This window comes from Corylus avellana, chromosome ca10 (genome assembly GCF_901000735.1).
Source record: "Corylus avellana chromosome ca10, CavTom2PMs-1.0".
Lineage (NCBI taxonomy): Eukaryota > Viridiplantae > Streptophyta > Magnoliopsida > Fagales > Betulaceae > Corylus > Corylus avellana.
This window is the reverse complement of record NC_081550.1, coordinates 16400097-16417498: the sequence shown is the minus strand read 5'-3', so window position 1 is coordinate 16417498 and position 17402 is coordinate 16400097. Positions and strand designations below refer to the sequence as shown.

The window sequence follows — 17402 nt, the reverse complement described above, 5'->3', positions numbered from 1 at the left end:
CCATTAACTGAGAATTTAGCAGCACTACTTTTGTTTCCTCCAAGAATTCGTTCAACGTCTGAAGGGGAGCGAACCACGAGACATGCATACACGTGGAGCATCTTCGGCGGCTCATCCATATACGTTGTCTCTAAACAATTCTTATACCTAAAATATTCAAGAAATTAAGCATAAATAAATAAACTGAAAACCGTTGATCTGTTTTGACAGAGTGAGAGATAATTGTACCGTACGTACGTACCTTGCAATGAACTCTTGAACTTCTGATGGTGAAAGAGGATTGTCCGGAGAGCCGGTAAGCAAGAAAGTAGTGTCTCTAGGGAGACCCCCACAGCCACTAGGCTTCGCCGGAGAGAAACGGCCGGCCCCGGGAGCTTTTGGAACAAGATCGGGGGCCTGAATAAATTGCCTTGGATTGCTCGAATTTGGCGGAAGCATATGATGATCGGTGGTACTGGTGAAGAGTGTTTCGCACACATAGTACTTGTTGAATGCTGTCATCTTGGATTGGCCGCTCTTTCGCTCCTCATAAAGGTTCCTAAAAGACAAAGTTCCTCTAAAAACAGCAAGCGTTAATGGGATACATCGATCAATCTGATCAAAAGGTGGTGGTGAGGATCCTTCTTTACGCAAGTTAAATAAGCACGTAACTGCCTCTTTGCATACCAATTTGAGATTGGCATCTGGCCAGGATATGATCCTAAAGAGAAAATGGTGGTTTCCGGGCCGAAGTTCAAGCCAATTCCAAAAGGAGATGGCATCATAGGATTGAGTAGGGTGAATTCTCAGGTCCGTCACTAACCGACCGTATATTGTGTTAGAGGCTAAGAGTGTTTGAGCGCTAAACATGGAAGCCATTAATGTGCTTAATTGGAGTTGCTGAGTTTTTGGAGCGGGAAAGAGCCCAAGGAGAAGATGAGAAACCCAATCTTTAAACTACAACTGCCTTTACCTCCGCTTTTTATACCGCTCAACAATATTAACTGAAATGCTGACACGTACGTGCACATTAATCATCAATATATATATATATATATATATATATATATATATATAAATCAATCGACGTGTTACATATTCATAGTAATTATACGATACAAAAATGAATGGAAAATTAATGCTCAGAGTAATTAAGAAAGAGTATTATGAAAAACAGTATTATGAATAGTCACAACTCCAAGCATATAGTTGTAGCTCTAATCACAGGATTAAAGTCGGATTAAGTGTTTAATTAACCATTTTATTTGAAAATTAATTGGTGTTTAGAGAGCCAGAACATTTTATGACATTTGAAATCGTACCATGTAAGGCATGTTCTAAGAGTTGCTTCCCCGACTCGAGCCCATGACCCTGACTTCGATGTTATTTGTTGGATCGGGCTTTTAATTATCTCATCTGAAATCCAACTGATGTTTAGTGAGGGAAGCAAAAGCTTTTTCTATAGCATTCGAAATCGCACTCCACATAGCATTTTCTAAGAGTTGTCCACGTCATCAATAGACCGACACTATTCCATATAACAGTAATATGAAATATTTTCATGTGATTGTTGAATGTAATGCATGGCTTCTCTAATCATTGTTTGCCTCACAAACATGACTAATGTGGAGCTCACAAGTTTGGACTCCATGCAACATAATATATACGGTGATTTATACAGGTGAAAAGGAGGTTACAGTTAGTGGTTATTGGCTAAAACAGTTAACCGTAACCGGCGGTTAGCGGTTTTAAAGGAAAAATTAAAAATTAAAAAATTTGTGCTTGACTCGGCTTGCCATTCTCCATGGCTAGCCGAGCTCGCCTGCCAGGCAAATCGAATACTCGAAGCTTAGCTCTTGGCTCACCCAACTCAAGTGCTTGACTAAGACAATATTTAGAGGATTAGGGAAGGACATGTGCTATATAGATGAGTGAAGGTGGAAGTGGTGGGTTTTTTTTTTTTTATGTGGGACAAACAAGAGGCAATTGAAAACACTTGTAGACTTGTAGTTGTCCGTGTGGGAGTCTGAGACAAGGCCAAGAGGCAAATTAAAAACTTCACTCCCCATGCGTCCGTGTTCTTAGCTTCATGCCCAACTCATCTTTTTAAAAACTTAATATTATATTATATAACATACAAACAATTAATGCATATTCACTAATGTTACTTAATAAGTAATATATATATATATATAAAAAGTGGTTAGCGGTTTTGAAAATACCACTAACCACTTTCAAAAGCAGTTAGAAGTTAGTGCAATTAGTGGTTTTGGCGATTAACCGCCCATCTTTTCACCCTTGGTGATTTAGCTTGCGAGAATTGCATGTGGTTGTAATTTATGTTGTATTTAAACCTACTTATTGCAAAATTCAAACTCAATTTATATTCTAAATTAAGTTTTCCTTGGTGTATGACCTTTGAAGATAATCTCTGTGTTATCAAAATATTTCTTTAATTTTTTTGATATTTTTCAGTTTCTCTTTCTTTTTGTTTAATTTTTTAAAATTATTTTTTCTTCAGGGTAATTTGGGAAAAAGAATGTAAAAGCATATAGCTTATAGGTGGTGATAGTATAGGGGGCTCAGTGTAACTTTTAAAAGTTTAAAGGTGCAAATGAAAAGGTAATTAAAATATATTTTCTCTAAAGAAAAACTGAAATTTTTAGTGGCGCCCATTAACCACACACCATTCACAGACAATATTATCTAAAAAAACAAGGAATCAATACCATTGAATTTCATCATTCTCACTTCAAATTCTCCACAATTGTCACTTGAAAATAAATGAAAAGGTTGTCAAATAATTAAATTAGTGGCACAAGGTTGTATTTTCTTTTCTTATATATACAAGCATCTAATTCTATAAAGAGAGAGTTGCCCCTATGATTAATCCTACGTATATACCTAATGAGCTTGACGAGATCTCTCAACTGATCAACTAAGGTTCCTGAACCACGCAGCACTAAAAACTCAAGGAGACACCAACTCAGACAGCTCCATTGCAAAACCTTGGAGGCTATGACTCGGCCACGGGTACAATGCACTAGCCACCGGGGCATGGTTGTGGCAGCTCCCATAAATTTTAGGTGGCTCAGACTCTGGCTCGGCATGGCTCAAACCCAGTGGCGGATCGATCTACTTGAGGACCTGAAGGGGCTGTAAATTAAAAATTTTGAAACCAAATAAAGAATGAATTTCTTACAAATAATTTAGTTGTTTATATTGAAAGTAAAATTGTGAAGATGTTCAATTCAGATTTGATACTTTATGATTTTGTTTCTCTAAAAGAGTGCAATTGCAATTTTATATAGGAAAATACTTAAGTGTTATCTTGGGCCGAAGCCATGCCTCAGGGTAGTTTGACAGTGGATAGGGTTTGTTTGGGTTGTGGGAATGTGTAGTACAACCCAAACAAACCCTATCCTGGAAAATGGTCGCTTATTATCCTTTATTTCATCAATACAGCTAGAAGAATTTAGATTCTGTTCAAGAAACAAAAAAAAATAAAAATAAAAATAAAAACTAAGAAAGAAACTAAAAGTATCTTGTCATGTAGAATTTTGGTCTCTATAATTGAAAAATTTTCGATGAAGAGACTTGCTTATCTGCTGCCGCAGCTGCTGGCAGGGATCAAACGGCTGTGATGAATCAAGGCGTCTCACCCAATAAAATTTTCCATTTGCTGAGAATTTAACTAGTAATTTCTTGCCTCCAAAAATCTCGTCAACATATGAAGTATAGCGAAAGACAACACTTGCAGACAGAGGGTGCGCCAGTGGCGGCTGATATTCCATATAAACTGCCTCTACACAATTCCCAAATTCCCTAACATTCAAGAAAACACAAAGATCAACCAACAAAAGTAATTAAAATGGCTGTATGCATGCATGCATGCATGAGATCAACTACGTACCTTGCAATGAGATCTTCAAGTTCTTCTTGGTCCATATTGGCGGAAAGCAAGAAAGCTCTGTCTCTAGGAAGAACAGTAAGTATATAATGTGAGGAATATTGGGGACAAAATGCGGATTCTTGGGGCTGAAAACAATATTGCCTTGTAATATCGGTCAAATTTGGTTCAACTATATCGCAGAACGCTATTTCGCACACATTCTGTATGATTCCTTCGATGCTGCTTATCGCGCTTTGCCGTTTCTCATAAAGAGAAGTAAAAGAAAAATCTTTGCTTAAAAGCTGACGCATTAATGGGATATATTTGTCATCAGTAGTAATTAATGGCGGTCCAAGTCCTTCTTGCAACAAAAATAAGCACCCCATTGCCTCTATGGCTAATAAATGGAGCGATGAATCTGGAAGAGCAAGCAAATTATAGACAAAATGGCTGAAGCCATCTCTTTCAAGCCAAATCCAAAAGGCTATGACTTGCTTGGATCGAGAATGGTCAAACCCCATGTTGATGACCAACCGAGCGTATATTGTGCGATCGATTGTGTGAAAGGCTTGAAGCTCTTGAAGCGTAAGCCCGGACTCCATTGCATGCAGGTTGGAAGGTTTTTGCATGTTCTGTAAAAGTTCTTTGATAAATATCGGGAAAGGCAAATTAAGCTTGAAAATATAATTTGGAAATAATGGAAGCTGCCTTTACCTCCGCTTTTTATACCGGCCAGTTGTTCCGCAGCAAAGCCCGCCACAGAACAGATACGATAACTGAAATGCTGACACGTACACAAAAAATATATATATATATAATTGCCAGCCCCTTTATTGAATGTTAATATGTAAAATTCTGTAGATGAATCATCAAACAATGAACTACAGATCAATTGTGCTGAATTTACATTCAATTAGACGTTGTACAAAAGGAATTTCTTTGACGCATTTTTTCAAGGCAATTATTTTTGCCCAAAATTAATATTGTGAGATTCTAAATCAGTCAAGTGGTGTTAGTGAACCATGCATCGTACCCCTTGAATTATTGGGAGCTAGAAGATGGGATATTGGTGTGTTTAGTACAATCAAATGGTCCGATCCCCTGGTTATTTTTCTTTTTCACCTGCAAAACACCAATAAGAGTGATATATGTAAGTGAAATTAATTCCATATATCAAATAAGTTTCCTCCTCATTGTAAATTAATAGGAAAATGCAAAGTAGAATATGCTTGCTTGACCTTAACATATTTCAAACTCAAATTATATTCTAAATTAAGTTTTCCTTGGTGTGTGATCTTTGAAGATAATTAATCTCGATCTGTTATCAAAAATATTTCTTTAATTTTTTCATCTAAAACAATGTAATTATGATTGTAAACAAATCCTTGTGATTTGATTATATGGGAAATATATTGTAACAAATCCATGTGACACAAAACAACTGGTATCAAGGAAGTTGGACCATACCGGGGACCAAGGACCAGGTTCATGTGGACACTTGTCAGGGGGTGAATTTTGTACAGCACCACTTTTCATTGTTAGAATTTCCTGCAGAGAACTCTGTATGAGACGACCATTATGAATAAGATCAAAAGCAATGAATAATATGAATTTTCAGACGATGGAAATTCTTCAACTGCATGCATCGCTCTTTAGACAAGTTAGCTTCACTAATACTATTCAAAGACAGAAACTATTATCTGAGACAACTCTTAATTTGGCACACCAGCTGGTAAAGAGCAATAAATAACTTTAAAATTTCATGTCAGGGAAACAACCAACTTAATTAAATTATATGGTCAGGTTTAAGCTTTCCCTTCACAACCTGGTAATAAAATGATCAAGCATTCTTTGTGATAGAATGCTTTGACTTTGATCACTTCTCATTTCAACAAATTTACACTAAAAGAAAATTGAACACATGATGAGATTATTATATCAAAATCAAGTATCAAACAACAATAAGAAAATAATAATGGCCTAATTTAATTAGGCAAACTTTGCACTTTTTGGATCCAATTTTTCAAAGCAACACGATAATAGTGGAACTAATAAGCCCATGTACATTTAATTTCAGTTGAGTGCTATTCATCAGTTTTAAGATACAAAACAACTGAAAACAAGGTAATCGAAATAAAAGAATCATAAATAAATGTAGTCAGTTTATCTGTGCGTGTGCATGGAAGAGAATTAGTATACCTCTCCAGCAGCTTCGAATGCAGCCAACCATTCATCAGAGAACGGAACAGCATGAGGCGGAGGTTTTACCACAAGAGCTTCTTCCTTCTCATAATCCTCAGGTTTCCTCCTGCCATTAAAACCCGTCACATTAAATCTTCTTGCTGGGTTTTGAATGAGGGTATTAAGAAAATAAGAAAACAGAGAAAACAGATAAAAATTAATTCAACCATACGAGACTTACGGCTGTACTGTTGCATCCTTATCTTCTGTGGCGTATGTGGCCTGGTCCAAGTCTTGCTGCATCTCACAGCTCTGGGAGATACTAGTTTCAGCTTCCCTTTCTGATGCATGAACACTTATGGCAGATAACCCTGATTCTTCATTCAAGGAACAAAAGGGCTTAGAGTTGCAAATGGCCACTGCCGCTGAAATTTGATCTGTACTCAATCTTGCAGCTTCCAAAGAAGATGCTTGACCGCTGAGGCCATTGTCATGCCAGAACTTCTCATCACTATAATGTTCAGGATTCTCAACTAATGGCTCAAGGTTAACAGAACCTGTCACTTCATCGTCCATGTGTAAGCACTCAACCTCCTGATCTGCATCCAGACCATTGTCTTGCGAAGCAGGAGTCACATGAGAAAAAAGCTCGACACTTTTTGATTCACTTCCATAAACATCAGATTGTTCTGAAACACCAAAATCATTTTCCTTGTTGAGTTCCCCGGAAGTGGTGTTTGCAAGCAACAAGTCATCCTGCTGGAAAACTCGCTCTACTACAAGGATAGAATTTGGAAGCTCAGGATGTCCAGATTGGTCATTGACATCATCAACCACCATTTCACACTGATTATTTACTTCTAAAATACTTGCACCACTGTTGCAAGAATCGAATAATATACTGAAATCTGGGGACTGCACTACATGTGATTCCACTTCTTTAGTTGCTTGATCCACGTGTTTATGTTGAGATAAACCATGAGGACTTTCCAATCCACTTCCACCAGAACCTTTGACTTTTGAATTATCTGCCATAGTCCTGCTATTGAGTTTCATGGACCCTCCAAAAGACTGACTCTTCGCAAACAAAAGGCTATGATATGTCTCCGGACTCTTATTCTCCTCATAAGACATTGTATCAGCTTCACAAGGGCAAGGCAAAATCAGTTTTGCTCGTTCCACAGAGTGTTCGTTGGTGCTGTGCTTGCTACTCAACAGATCAATGTGCATAATTGAAGTGTCAAGATAACTGCTACCACTGTCATCTCCAGTCTGAAACTCAGAGATGGAATGGGGATTTTTAGTTGACAAAGTGCATTTTTTCTCTTCCATATCTTCTCGCTGAATTACATCATCTATCCCAGAACCACTCTCAATGTGCAATACAGGGCTCGTTTGAGGATTTTCCAATTCACTGGCGCTATAATCTCCACTTTTTGGACAATCATTACCAGGCATATGATTTTCAACCATCATATCCAATTCCATTGAGCAAACTTGACCGTGGAGCTCCATGTCATGTCTAAACTGTGTATCAATAGAAGAATTATAATTTTCAACCACTGGCTCGCAGTCCACAGAAATTGATGGAGCATCGTCCGCATATTGGCACTCCACTGTCTTAGCCATGTCATGACCACAAGTTTGCATTGCAGCTGGTATCAGACAAAGACCACCTGAACTTTTTGAATTACTTTCACAAGCACCACTTGCCTCCAGTTTAACAGACTCAATACTCTGGTGGAGCTCCAGTTCCTCTCCAAATCTTTTATTTACTTCATCAACAACCACTATTACCTGATTATCCCCTGTTGAAGTGCTCAGGCGACTTCTGCTGGTAGCATCTGACATATCACCATCTAAAGACTCTGCATGCACATCTCCCACAGGTGATTTCCTGCTGGTTTTATCATCTTTACTACCATCATCTTTTGCCTGCTCCATATGCATATAGAGAGACTGACCATGAGATCTTTCCTCTTCAGTTTCAATACAATCTTGGACTTTTGGGCTGACATCTGCCATACAACTGAATTTCTGGGACTCTTCGGGAGCTCCACTATCCTCCAGGAGACTAGCATCATTTGCCCATAACCTCTGACTCTCACTAGACATTTTGTCATCTTTACGGGTGAAAGGCTTCTTCAGCTCAGCTTGTTCCCCAGATTGTTCCTTGACCTTATGTGAACCGCTTGACCAATCATCATTTGCTTTTAAAGTACTCCATGTATTGTAACTGGCAGCTCCAGAGTTTGACCCTGAAAAGGCACCACCGTTCGTAATTGCCAAATTATATGCTTGGTCTTCTACAGCTTGGTGATCAATCAAGCCATTTGTCCCAGAAACACCTATATCTTGTACTGCGGGACTAAGACAAGAAATTGAAGGGTGATTTTCCAATTCCGTCCCACTTGAATCTCTATTTCTCAGGCAAACATCAGCGACCTTCTTGTTGTCATCAGATTTGTCCAACTGTCCACAGGGTGCTCCCTGTAAGGGAAATTTGTCATCAATTTTCTGTAATTCTATATCCTCACTATGAGAAATCATTTCAGTTTTATATGGTTCTGCGCATTTCAGAACTGGCTGATCAACATTGTCAATAATGTTATGAAGCTGTTGCTGATTTTTTACTGCTTGACATGGGACCTTTTCTTCTGAAGTACTCCATGTATTGTAACAGGCAGCTCCAGAGTTTAACCCTGAAAGGTCACCACCGTTCTTAATTTTCAAATTATATGGTTGGTGTTCTAAAGTTTGGTGGTCGATCAAGTCATTTGTCCCAGAAATACCTTTATCTTGTACTGCAGGACTAAGACAAGAAATTGAAGGGTGATTTTCCAATTCTGTCTCACTTAAATCTCTATTCCTCAGGCAAACATCAGAGATCTTGCTGTCATCAGATTTGCCCAACTGTCCACAGGGTGCTCCCTCCTGTAAGGGAAATTTGTCATCAATTTTCTGCAATTCCATATCCATAGTATGAGAAATCATTTCAGTTTTATATGGTTCTGCACGTTCCAGAACTTGCTGCTCAACATCATCAATAATGCTATGAAGCTGTTGCTGATATTTTAATGCTTGACGTGGCACCTTCACTTCCACCTTCTGCCTATTATTCATTTTCAAGACAGATTTCATCTTTTCATCTTGCCTATTATGTGAAGCAGGGTTAACAGTAGATGGATCCGAGCATTCCAAACTTGAGCATAAGACCTCCTCCATATTTCCTCCGATTGTTCTCACATTGTTGACCACATTGGGAATTTTCCCTGGGTGAGTTGGGGGCCTCAGATCATGAATGTGGTTTATGGCATCAGGTTTTCTGAAATTAGGAATATTAGACTCAAACTTGTGTGGTTGAAAACTTCTCTGTAATGGGCTACGCAAAGAAGAAGCTTTTGGCTGCAAACATAAAGAATAATCAACAGGATAACTTCAATGGAACACTTCAAAACCATTTGCCTTGCATCCAATTTACCAATTACAGTAATCCTAGTGACATACCTGGCCAAAAAAACCCAGTGATGGTGATGGCATCCGTAAACCTGAGGGTTTTGCTGTTTGCAGTTGTGGGTGATGCATGTTTCCACCAGAATAGCAGGCATTTTGAGGGAGAGAAACTGCAGTTTTATTGCCTCCACTATCATGACTGTTTGGCTTATGACTAGTGGAAGGACCTAATGGATCTCGAATGACTTCTAAACCTTTAGTTACTGCAGGAACCGAAGGACATTGTAAATTAGTTGACGGATGTCTTTCCGATGCTGAACTGACCTGTTCTTGTTTTAATAAAGAAAAGAGGGAACATAGTTAATAAGAAAATGATGATGGAGAATAAGAGATTATTAGCCTAGTCCCACAAGTTTCTACTATGCCATAGATTGGTACTATGTTGAATAATAAATGCCACTACTTCTAAGAACTTCAGGTTCTCACCACATTTCTCCTAGCTTGTCTAATAGAAGTTCCAACAGTTGAAGACGTGTTAGCAGGGCCAGCTTTTGAATTCTTTTGAGCACTTCTGGTATTGCCCGAAGAAGCCTTTGATTCAATCTTCCTCTGAACACTAACTGCTGCACCTGAGAATTCAATCTTCCTCTGAACATTAACTGCTGCACCTGAGAAGGAAAAAACAAGATACAGCAAGTGAAAATTAGAAAATTTATTTAATATGATAAATGCTTCGAACACAACAAATTTATCTGAAGAGGGTGAGAAATTTAATTGTACAATTATTCTATAAACACGCCACACATGTCCAAACTCCATCAGAAGAAAAAAAGAGTCCAAAACTACCTGGTTGAGCAATCTGATTACGCTTTGAGGCGCTTGCATTTAGTGAAGTACCCTTTGTAGTCCTAGAAAGCACAGAGGAATCTGGCTTTGGAACAGGTATTTTAGAAACCTTAGATGCTTTAGTTGCTGCTTTAGTTGTGCTCAGATTAGCAGGCCTTTTCAGAGTTCAAAGAAGTTAAGGCCAACTCTACTACAAACTAAAATAGGTAAAGGACATATCTACTCAACTAAAACACTGAAAACAATCGAATTTCTATTAGCAAGGATATGAAGAGGAAACCACCGGTCGCGGGCATCCACTGCGTTTAGACCCACTTCTATTAATCTCATGGGCTGAAAGCACCTTTGCCTTGGCCTGGAGATCACATAGTCAACACAACTGCAATAATTAACTTCCCCCTAGGTTTCATCCAGTAAGAATATGTCAAAACAGCAAACATCCAACAGCTTAAGCTATTAATCAACATGCCCATAAATAGATGAAAAGAATACTAATGTTCAAACTCGAGAAAAACTAACTTCTGCTGCTGGGGACACATTATCTCTAGCACTTGAACCATGCTTCGGCAACAAGCAACCACCTCTCTTTCTATCTTTTTTCATAGAACTTGACGACAATTCCTTGAACAAGTTTTCTTCAAGTGCTTGCAGATCTGCGGAATCACGTGTACAATCCAATACACCAGACAACGATTCTCTCCCTTCTTCAGGGATACAAGGCAACATTTCCTCACCAACCTTGCTAAAACCTCCACTAATCATAGATAGCTCTACGGGATCCAAAACACCTGGACATAAAGCAATGAATTCGTTCATCTACAAGTATCCGAGCTCCAACATTTCAAAGTAAAAATAAAAAACAAAAAAATATCGACACATCTAGTCAGAGAGATTAGAAACACCTTTTTCAGTAAAAAAGGCTCGGTCCCATGCTAAACTTTTCCGTAAATTGTATCCTCCACCCTTTTTCCTCCTCTTCATTTGCTGCGGCTCCATACTGAGTTTTGGAACTTCTGATTTGTTTGCGTTAATGTTCTCTTTGTTAATACCATCTGTTAGCAATGAAGAGCAGGGTTTTTCAGCATTCTCACCGCCTACCTTACTCTCCACTGTAAAACAAGCCACTACTAATTATCACAAGGGTCAGTAGAATCTTAATCACTGTGTTACAACAAAATAATTTCCTTCTCGAGTAGTATTAACCAAAAAGTTTCTTTAATCTTAGATCAGAAACTAAACATTTAAGAGCAAAATTCGGTTAAATTTGACTAGATTTTCTCAAATATGAAAAAGTCCAAATTATTCGAACAGATTTTAAGCGCACAAATTTAAACAAACTTGCTCATACGAAAGGAGTAAATGCCAAAGCCACAACAACGGAACCATATAAAATTCAACCAATAATTACGGAGCACAATTGGAAGTAAAAATAAAAATTTGAGAAACCCGCATTCTGAGTAAAATTGCTCGAATCTTCTAAATCTTTATGAATAAGAAGAAAACAAAGCTCTAAATGGTTAACAACCAAATGCAGATAGCAAAGCTATATTAAAATAGCAAAACCTGAGCGAAATTATATCCTAGAGAGAAAAAATGCTATGAAACAGAAAATTCAGAGAAAAAAGAAAAATCAATCGTTTGAATCAAACTTGAAGAAAGAGTGAAAAGCCAAACCAAGTGGAGGGCCAAGAGGAGGAGGATGAACGGAACGCTTGGATCCGTGGATTTGGAGAGGCGAGCACAAGAAATAGTTGTTGTTATTGCCGTTGTTGTTGTTGTTGTTGTTGGTGCTAAGCATCGAAGCGTCGTCGTTTGGAATCTGAAGCAGCAGAGAATCGTCTTCGTCCGAGATCTCCAGGAGCGAGAGATCCGGATCCATCTCTGAAACTCTCTCTCTCTCTCAAAAGTTTTTTTCTAGAAGAATCCAATGGTGGGGTTCCAGTAGAAAATGAGGAAGTTTAAACGGTTGCTTTGGACCTCGTTTTGATTTTCGCTTTTGCTTTTGTGCCATTGTGTTTGTGTGCTTGTGTGTGTAAATATTTGAAAAGATTGGCAAGCGGGAAGTGTTGGTGGATGAAGACAATGACCACGTGATCGGATTTGGGCCGCGAAAGTGTAATTACAATAGTAGCCATGTGATAGTTACATATTTACAATAGTAGCCATGGGCCGCCGACACACAATACTACCGGCCTGGCCCAGACAGTTCAGGGGTTGGACAGGCTTGACAATGGCCTTAATTCAAGGAATAGGATCTTCTTCAATCCAGTTCATGGCTGAAATTTCTTCTTAGAAATCCTAAAATCACAAATATGACACATGTCTTACTACAAAAAAATAATTAAAAAAATAATATTTCAGATTTAAAAAAAAAAAAAAAATTAATTAATTAATAGAAAAATAAGGGGTGGCTGGCCACCCCATCTTGGCCATAGGGGGTGGCTCGACCACCCCATTTTAGATGGGGGTGGCTTGAGAGCCACCCTAATGGCCGGTGGTCCAAGAGGTGGTTCGGCCGCCCCCTAAACCCAAACTAAAAAAAAAAAAAAATCGTTTGACCCTTGAGGGTGGTTTGGGGAGCCAAACAATTTTTTTTGTTGTTGTTTTTTTTTTTTTTTTTAGATTTGACCCTTGGGAGTGGGGCCATGAGGTAGCCGAAGGCACTCCCAACCCTAACTGGGGTGGTCTAGCCACCCCCAATGAGGTTGGACAGGCTTGACAATGGCCTTAATTCAACGAGTGCCTCTCTTGGTGCTTGTCAACATTTAATTAATGGAGCCAATCGAATCTCAACCATTGGATCCGAAATTGCTGTGATATCGCTTAAGAGATAAGATAAAATTCATTCTATTTTTAACTATCTTTATAATAAATAAATAAACCCACCATTAAATTTATATAGGATTCACATGAATCTACAAATTTAATAGTTGATATATTAAATTTGTAAGATGAGATGGAGAAAAGATAAAAAAAAATACTGACTTGAATCATTTCTCTTTGCATAAAGTAGCTTTAGAAATAACCATGCAAACCCATTTCGAGGAAATTAGTGCTACTTGCTTTAGTAATCATTCTTGAAAAAAAATAAAAAAAAATAAAAAAGGTAAAATTGCAAAACAATTAGTTTAGCTTATTTACAATTAGCTCATTGCGGTAAAAATGAACTCAAAAATCCCTTATGTATGCCAAAAAAAAAATTTACTCTCTACAATCAAATTTCATTCACTAATTTAACATATTCTATTAATATGACACTTACTTAAATGAGACGTGTGTCATAATTTTATTAGCTCTAACGTTTTGTGTTATTAGAATCTATTAAGCCAGTGACATAAATTGCCTATCTCGGAAACCTATTAGTTTATTTTAATACCACATGAAGCTAATTGCAAATCTGATAAACTATAGGAGCTAATTTTGCATTCCCCCCACCCCAAAAAAAAAAAAAAAAAAAAGAAAAAAAAAAGAGTGAAACTTGTACTACATTGTACAAAGAGTGAAATATCATCGCCATATATAGAATGCAATTGGTGTACATATTCAGGACATTTGGACCAAAAATTGTGTTACACCAGCTCTTGCCCCATAAATTGGGCATTCAGAAAGTAGAAAACAAATATGTACACCCCTTTAACCTCATCCATCACAGCAAAAGTCAGCTTCTTCACTTCATGGTACTTCTGAGATCGCTAGATTTCCTGTCACATATAATGAAAAGGTCTTACCATTAACCTCAAAGAAGATGATACATAGCCAAAATTCCTACTTTTTTTGGGCAATGTATCGTCTTCATTGCCCAAATCCTTGCTAAAACCTCACAATGACAGATTGCTTGATGAATATGGTAAGTTTGCTTACTTAGTAAGTTACAGACCTCTAGCTTATGTTGCAGTCCGTGGAATTTGCTGTAGAACCCTCGCCGGAAGATGCGTTACCGTCTGAGAATATCGAGGCATAATAAGACTCTCCATCTTCTTCATCACTCTCAATATCAGCTCTGCTGTATCTCCTTTCAACATAGGCCAATGTTTGTCGCCTCTGCAGGCGCAAGACATGCATGATAACATCAGGGCTAAGAGTTACCCGTCTATGATCTTCTCTGCCTTGTCTATTAGACTCCATAATCTATTCACAGCCACAAGTATCAGACAATTTATGAGTAACAACAACATAAGGAAACAGAAGACGACGTTGGTAGAGGTTAAAGATTGTACCTTTTCTACATTGTCAGGCAGTGGAGGAGCATCAGTCACCATAGGAGACCAGACCTTTATATTTGTTTCAATCCCACAAGTAGCAAGAATAGGTATATGTGGATGTGGCTCAAGATGATTTACAATATGGCGATCGCCTTCCATTAAACGCACTAATTTAGCTGTCTTCTTCTTCCAAATAAATATATGGCCGCAATCAGACCCGCTCATGATATATTCATCACTGGGGCCAAAGAAACTCACTCCTTTAACTGTCTGCGAATTTCTATGGCCCATGAAAACCTGTGGCTCTTCAACTTTCAATAATTCCTCAGGTGGAGCAGATGATGGTAAGGGACCCAACCCCATGTTCTTCTGAAACAGATAAATGAGTTCGTCACTGTAAGAGACAAGCAATTCACTTGTGTTAGAGTAAGCCAATCCCGTGATGTGAACATTGTTGGCCCTGATCAGGTGATGGGGACAAAATGTGTTAACATGTCTATCTAGATTACTTGATGCTTCAAATTGGCATTTTCTCAAGTCGTAAACACGTGCATATTCGTCAGATCCTCCAACAGCAATGTAATTTGGATTTCTTGGGTCAATTACGATGGTATTCAACATTATGCTCTTCAAAGGCTGCTTACTATTTTCTGTCAATGAGGAGCAACAGAAAAGTTTTCTAGCAGAACTACTTCGCAAATCAAACTGAAAAAACAAAAACAAAAACAAAAAATAGCTCACAAAATAGAAGGGAGAAAAGAGAGCACCAACAAGGAGCATATTATAAATTTAACCCACATGTTGAACAAAACCATCTTCACCACAGCTATAAAGTATGTGTGGACTTCCTGGCTCCACAGCAAGCTTGTGTACAGGGCCTTGGTGCCTCCCCAACCTTGTTGTATCAACTCGGCCATCCTCCCAGACCTGCCCAAGCCTTACCTGCAAAAGGGAAAAACAGTTCAGAATGGTTGGAAAATAAGCCAAATAGAGACAGGATATTTGAAATCCAAACTGATAAGATGGAAAACTTCTAAAATTTGTTTACTTTGGCGCCAGAAAATAGCAGACAAAATGATTAAGAACAATCACAATGAGATAAAACTTCTGCAGGCAAACAACTTTTACATTTTAAGGCCTAGTTTCTCTAAAATATTTTCCAAACAACAGCCTATAACATTGGACGTCCATTTAGACAAAGTGCTTGGAGCATTTTTTTTCCAACTAAAAAGCAAATTGATAAAGAGGCCAAAACCAGCAGCCTCAATTGACTGGCAGAAGCATTGCAGCTAAAAAAACATAAATGGGAGAAGCAATTCATGCAAAATGTATAACAAAATGGAGGAGATCAAACAATTTATTTACAATTTCACCTTGCCATCACGGGAAGAAGTCACTATTCTCCTATCATCAGTGAATGGCATAATTCTGGTCTGGAATATGTTCTCCAAGTGGCCAGAAGCATATGAGAACAGCTTAGTTTTAGTTGCCCAATTCCAAAATATAACTTCTTTGTCATCAGAACCCGATACGAGGAGGTCACCAGTGGAGTTGAATTCTAGATCGTTTACACAACCTCTATGACCATTTAACTTCCCATAAAGATTTAGTTGCTTTACAAGGACCTGCACCGATAAGCAAACTCATGTAAAGGCAAATCAACCATCATAATGGTACATACCAGTCTTTCTACATAGAAGACTATGACATGAAGGATGGATGAAGATGATTACCTCTCAATTGACTCAAAAATCAGATGTTAACAGAAAAAATAAGATTAGTATACAATATTCCCCACGGAACAAAATTCAAAAAAAAATAAAATAATAAGGAAATATGGAAACAAAATTCCAGATTTTAACAACATAAACTTCAAAACAAATTACTTATGATTTTAAAATATTGTATTCCTCACGTCCCTCAATAATTAATATAATTATAAAAGATATGTTAAGTAAGTCTTCTCATATTATCACACCCTTTGAATCAAGAAATATGGCTTAACATTTCTCCTTTGAAAATGTAACTCTTCCATGGTTTCTTAAAAAGATACTAAATTTACTAAGTCTTAATCTGTACACCGATTGGTTTTATCCAGCTACAGTTGCGGTGCTCTTCACATAACCTAATAACAGTAGAATTAAAGCATAGAAAGAAGCATCAACAGTAGCACCGTTGTCAATCGATTACTATATATGGGGGAAATAAAGAAGAAGAGGACCAAGAATTGAAAACCTCAGAAGCAGAGAGTCGGCGAGCGAAGCATCTGGGTCGAGTGAAACCCATCTCTCTCCTGCAAATCTCTGCAAACCCATCCTGGATCAGCTTATTCCGATTCTCCATTTTTTGGCAGAATTGTCACGCTATGCATTCAGAGCTTCAAAACTTTTGGCGGAGGATCTCTAGTGACTGATAAATTCAAGGTCGAGGAATGAGATTGTTGTTGTATTTGCCATTTTGGAACGTCAATGGAATCCAATTAATTTTATGTCTTCTGCAATTCCCAAAAAAAACTTGAGAGTAAAACAAAAGGTCGGATTTTAAATGAAATCCAAAAAATGTATTGTTCCATTAAAGGGTTAAATACGGATCGGATCCCCTCCAATTGTGTCTAATTTGAATCTCATATTTTGTGAGATCTTAGCCATCCATAACATCCAAGGGTCTTAGATCATTTAGGAACACAAAACCCAAAACTAAACTCAACACATCTGATTATAAATAATAAAAACATTTATTTATTTTATTTTTTTTTTTTAAATAATTGGAGGAGAAGGCACCCCATGGGACGGTTTGCCGCTGCCGGCACCATCCCATGGGTGGCGCGAGGCCACTCCTAGGCCATGGGG

At 37.9% G+C, this 17402-nt stretch overlaps 4 protein-coding genes across 6 annotated transcripts; all 4 read right to left on the bottom strand.

The window, feature by feature from the left end:
• Positions 1 to 3527: 3527 nt before the first annotated feature.
• On the bottom strand, positions 3528 to 4392 carry LOC132163032 (uncharacterized). Its single transcript, XM_059573235.1, has 2 exons — positions 3893 to 4392; positions 3528 to 3804 (listed from the first exon to the last, which is right to left on the bottom strand). Exons 1-2 carry the CDS (start codon positions 4390 to 4392, stop codon positions 3528 to 3530), a joined length of 777 nt encoding a protein of 258 aa, XP_059429218.1.
• A 311-nt stretch (positions 4393 to 4703) lies between these two features.
• LOC132163471 (uncharacterized) lies at positions 4704 to 10510 on the bottom strand. The gene is made up of 7 exons (XM_059573770.1): positions 10352 to 10510; positions 9992 to 10173; positions 9560 to 9829; positions 6294 to 9457; positions 6071 to 6179; positions 5339 to 5419; positions 4704 to 4993 (listed from the first exon to the last, which is right to left on the bottom strand). Exons 3-7 carry the CDS (start codon positions 9635 to 9637, stop codon positions 4913 to 4915), a joined length of 3513 nt encoding a protein of 1170 aa, XP_059429753.1. The 5' UTR covers positions 9638 to 9829; positions 9992 to 10173; positions 10352 to 10510; the 3' UTR covers positions 4704 to 4912.
• Positions 10511 to 10607: 97 nt separating this feature from the next.
• Positions 10608 to 12339, bottom strand: LOC132163031 (uncharacterized). The gene is made up of 4 exons (XM_059573233.1): positions 12026 to 12339; positions 11254 to 11460; positions 10871 to 11139; positions 10608 to 10706 (listed from the first exon to the last, which is right to left on the bottom strand). Exons 1-4 carry the CDS (start codon positions 12228 to 12230, stop codon positions 10608 to 10610), a joined length of 780 nt encoding a protein of 259 aa, XP_059429216.1. The 5' UTR covers positions 12231 to 12339.
• A 1507-nt stretch (positions 12340 to 13846) lies between these two features.
• LOC132163472 (protein ALTERED SEED GERMINATION 2-like) lies at positions 13847 to 17066 on the bottom strand. Of its 3 annotated transcripts, none has more exons than XM_059573771.1 (6): positions 16789 to 17066; positions 15927 to 16178; positions 15352 to 15495; positions 14569 to 15258; positions 14213 to 14479; positions 13847 to 14052 (listed from the first exon to the last, which is right to left on the bottom strand). In XM_059573771.1, exons 1-5 carry the CDS (start codon positions 16894 to 16896, stop codon positions 14231 to 14233), a joined length of 1443 nt encoding a protein of 480 aa, XP_059429754.1. In that variant the 5' UTR covers positions 16897 to 17066; the 3' UTR covers positions 13847 to 14052; positions 14213 to 14230. The 3 variants fall into 3 exon arrangements, with proteins under 3 accessions (XP_059429754.1, XP_059429756.1, XP_059429755.1); XM_059573773.1 differs by having other exon boundaries at positions 13847 to 14116; positions 14229 to 14479; XM_059573772.1 differs by having other exon boundaries at positions 14229 to 14479.
• Positions 17067 to 17402: the final 336 nt, after the last annotated feature.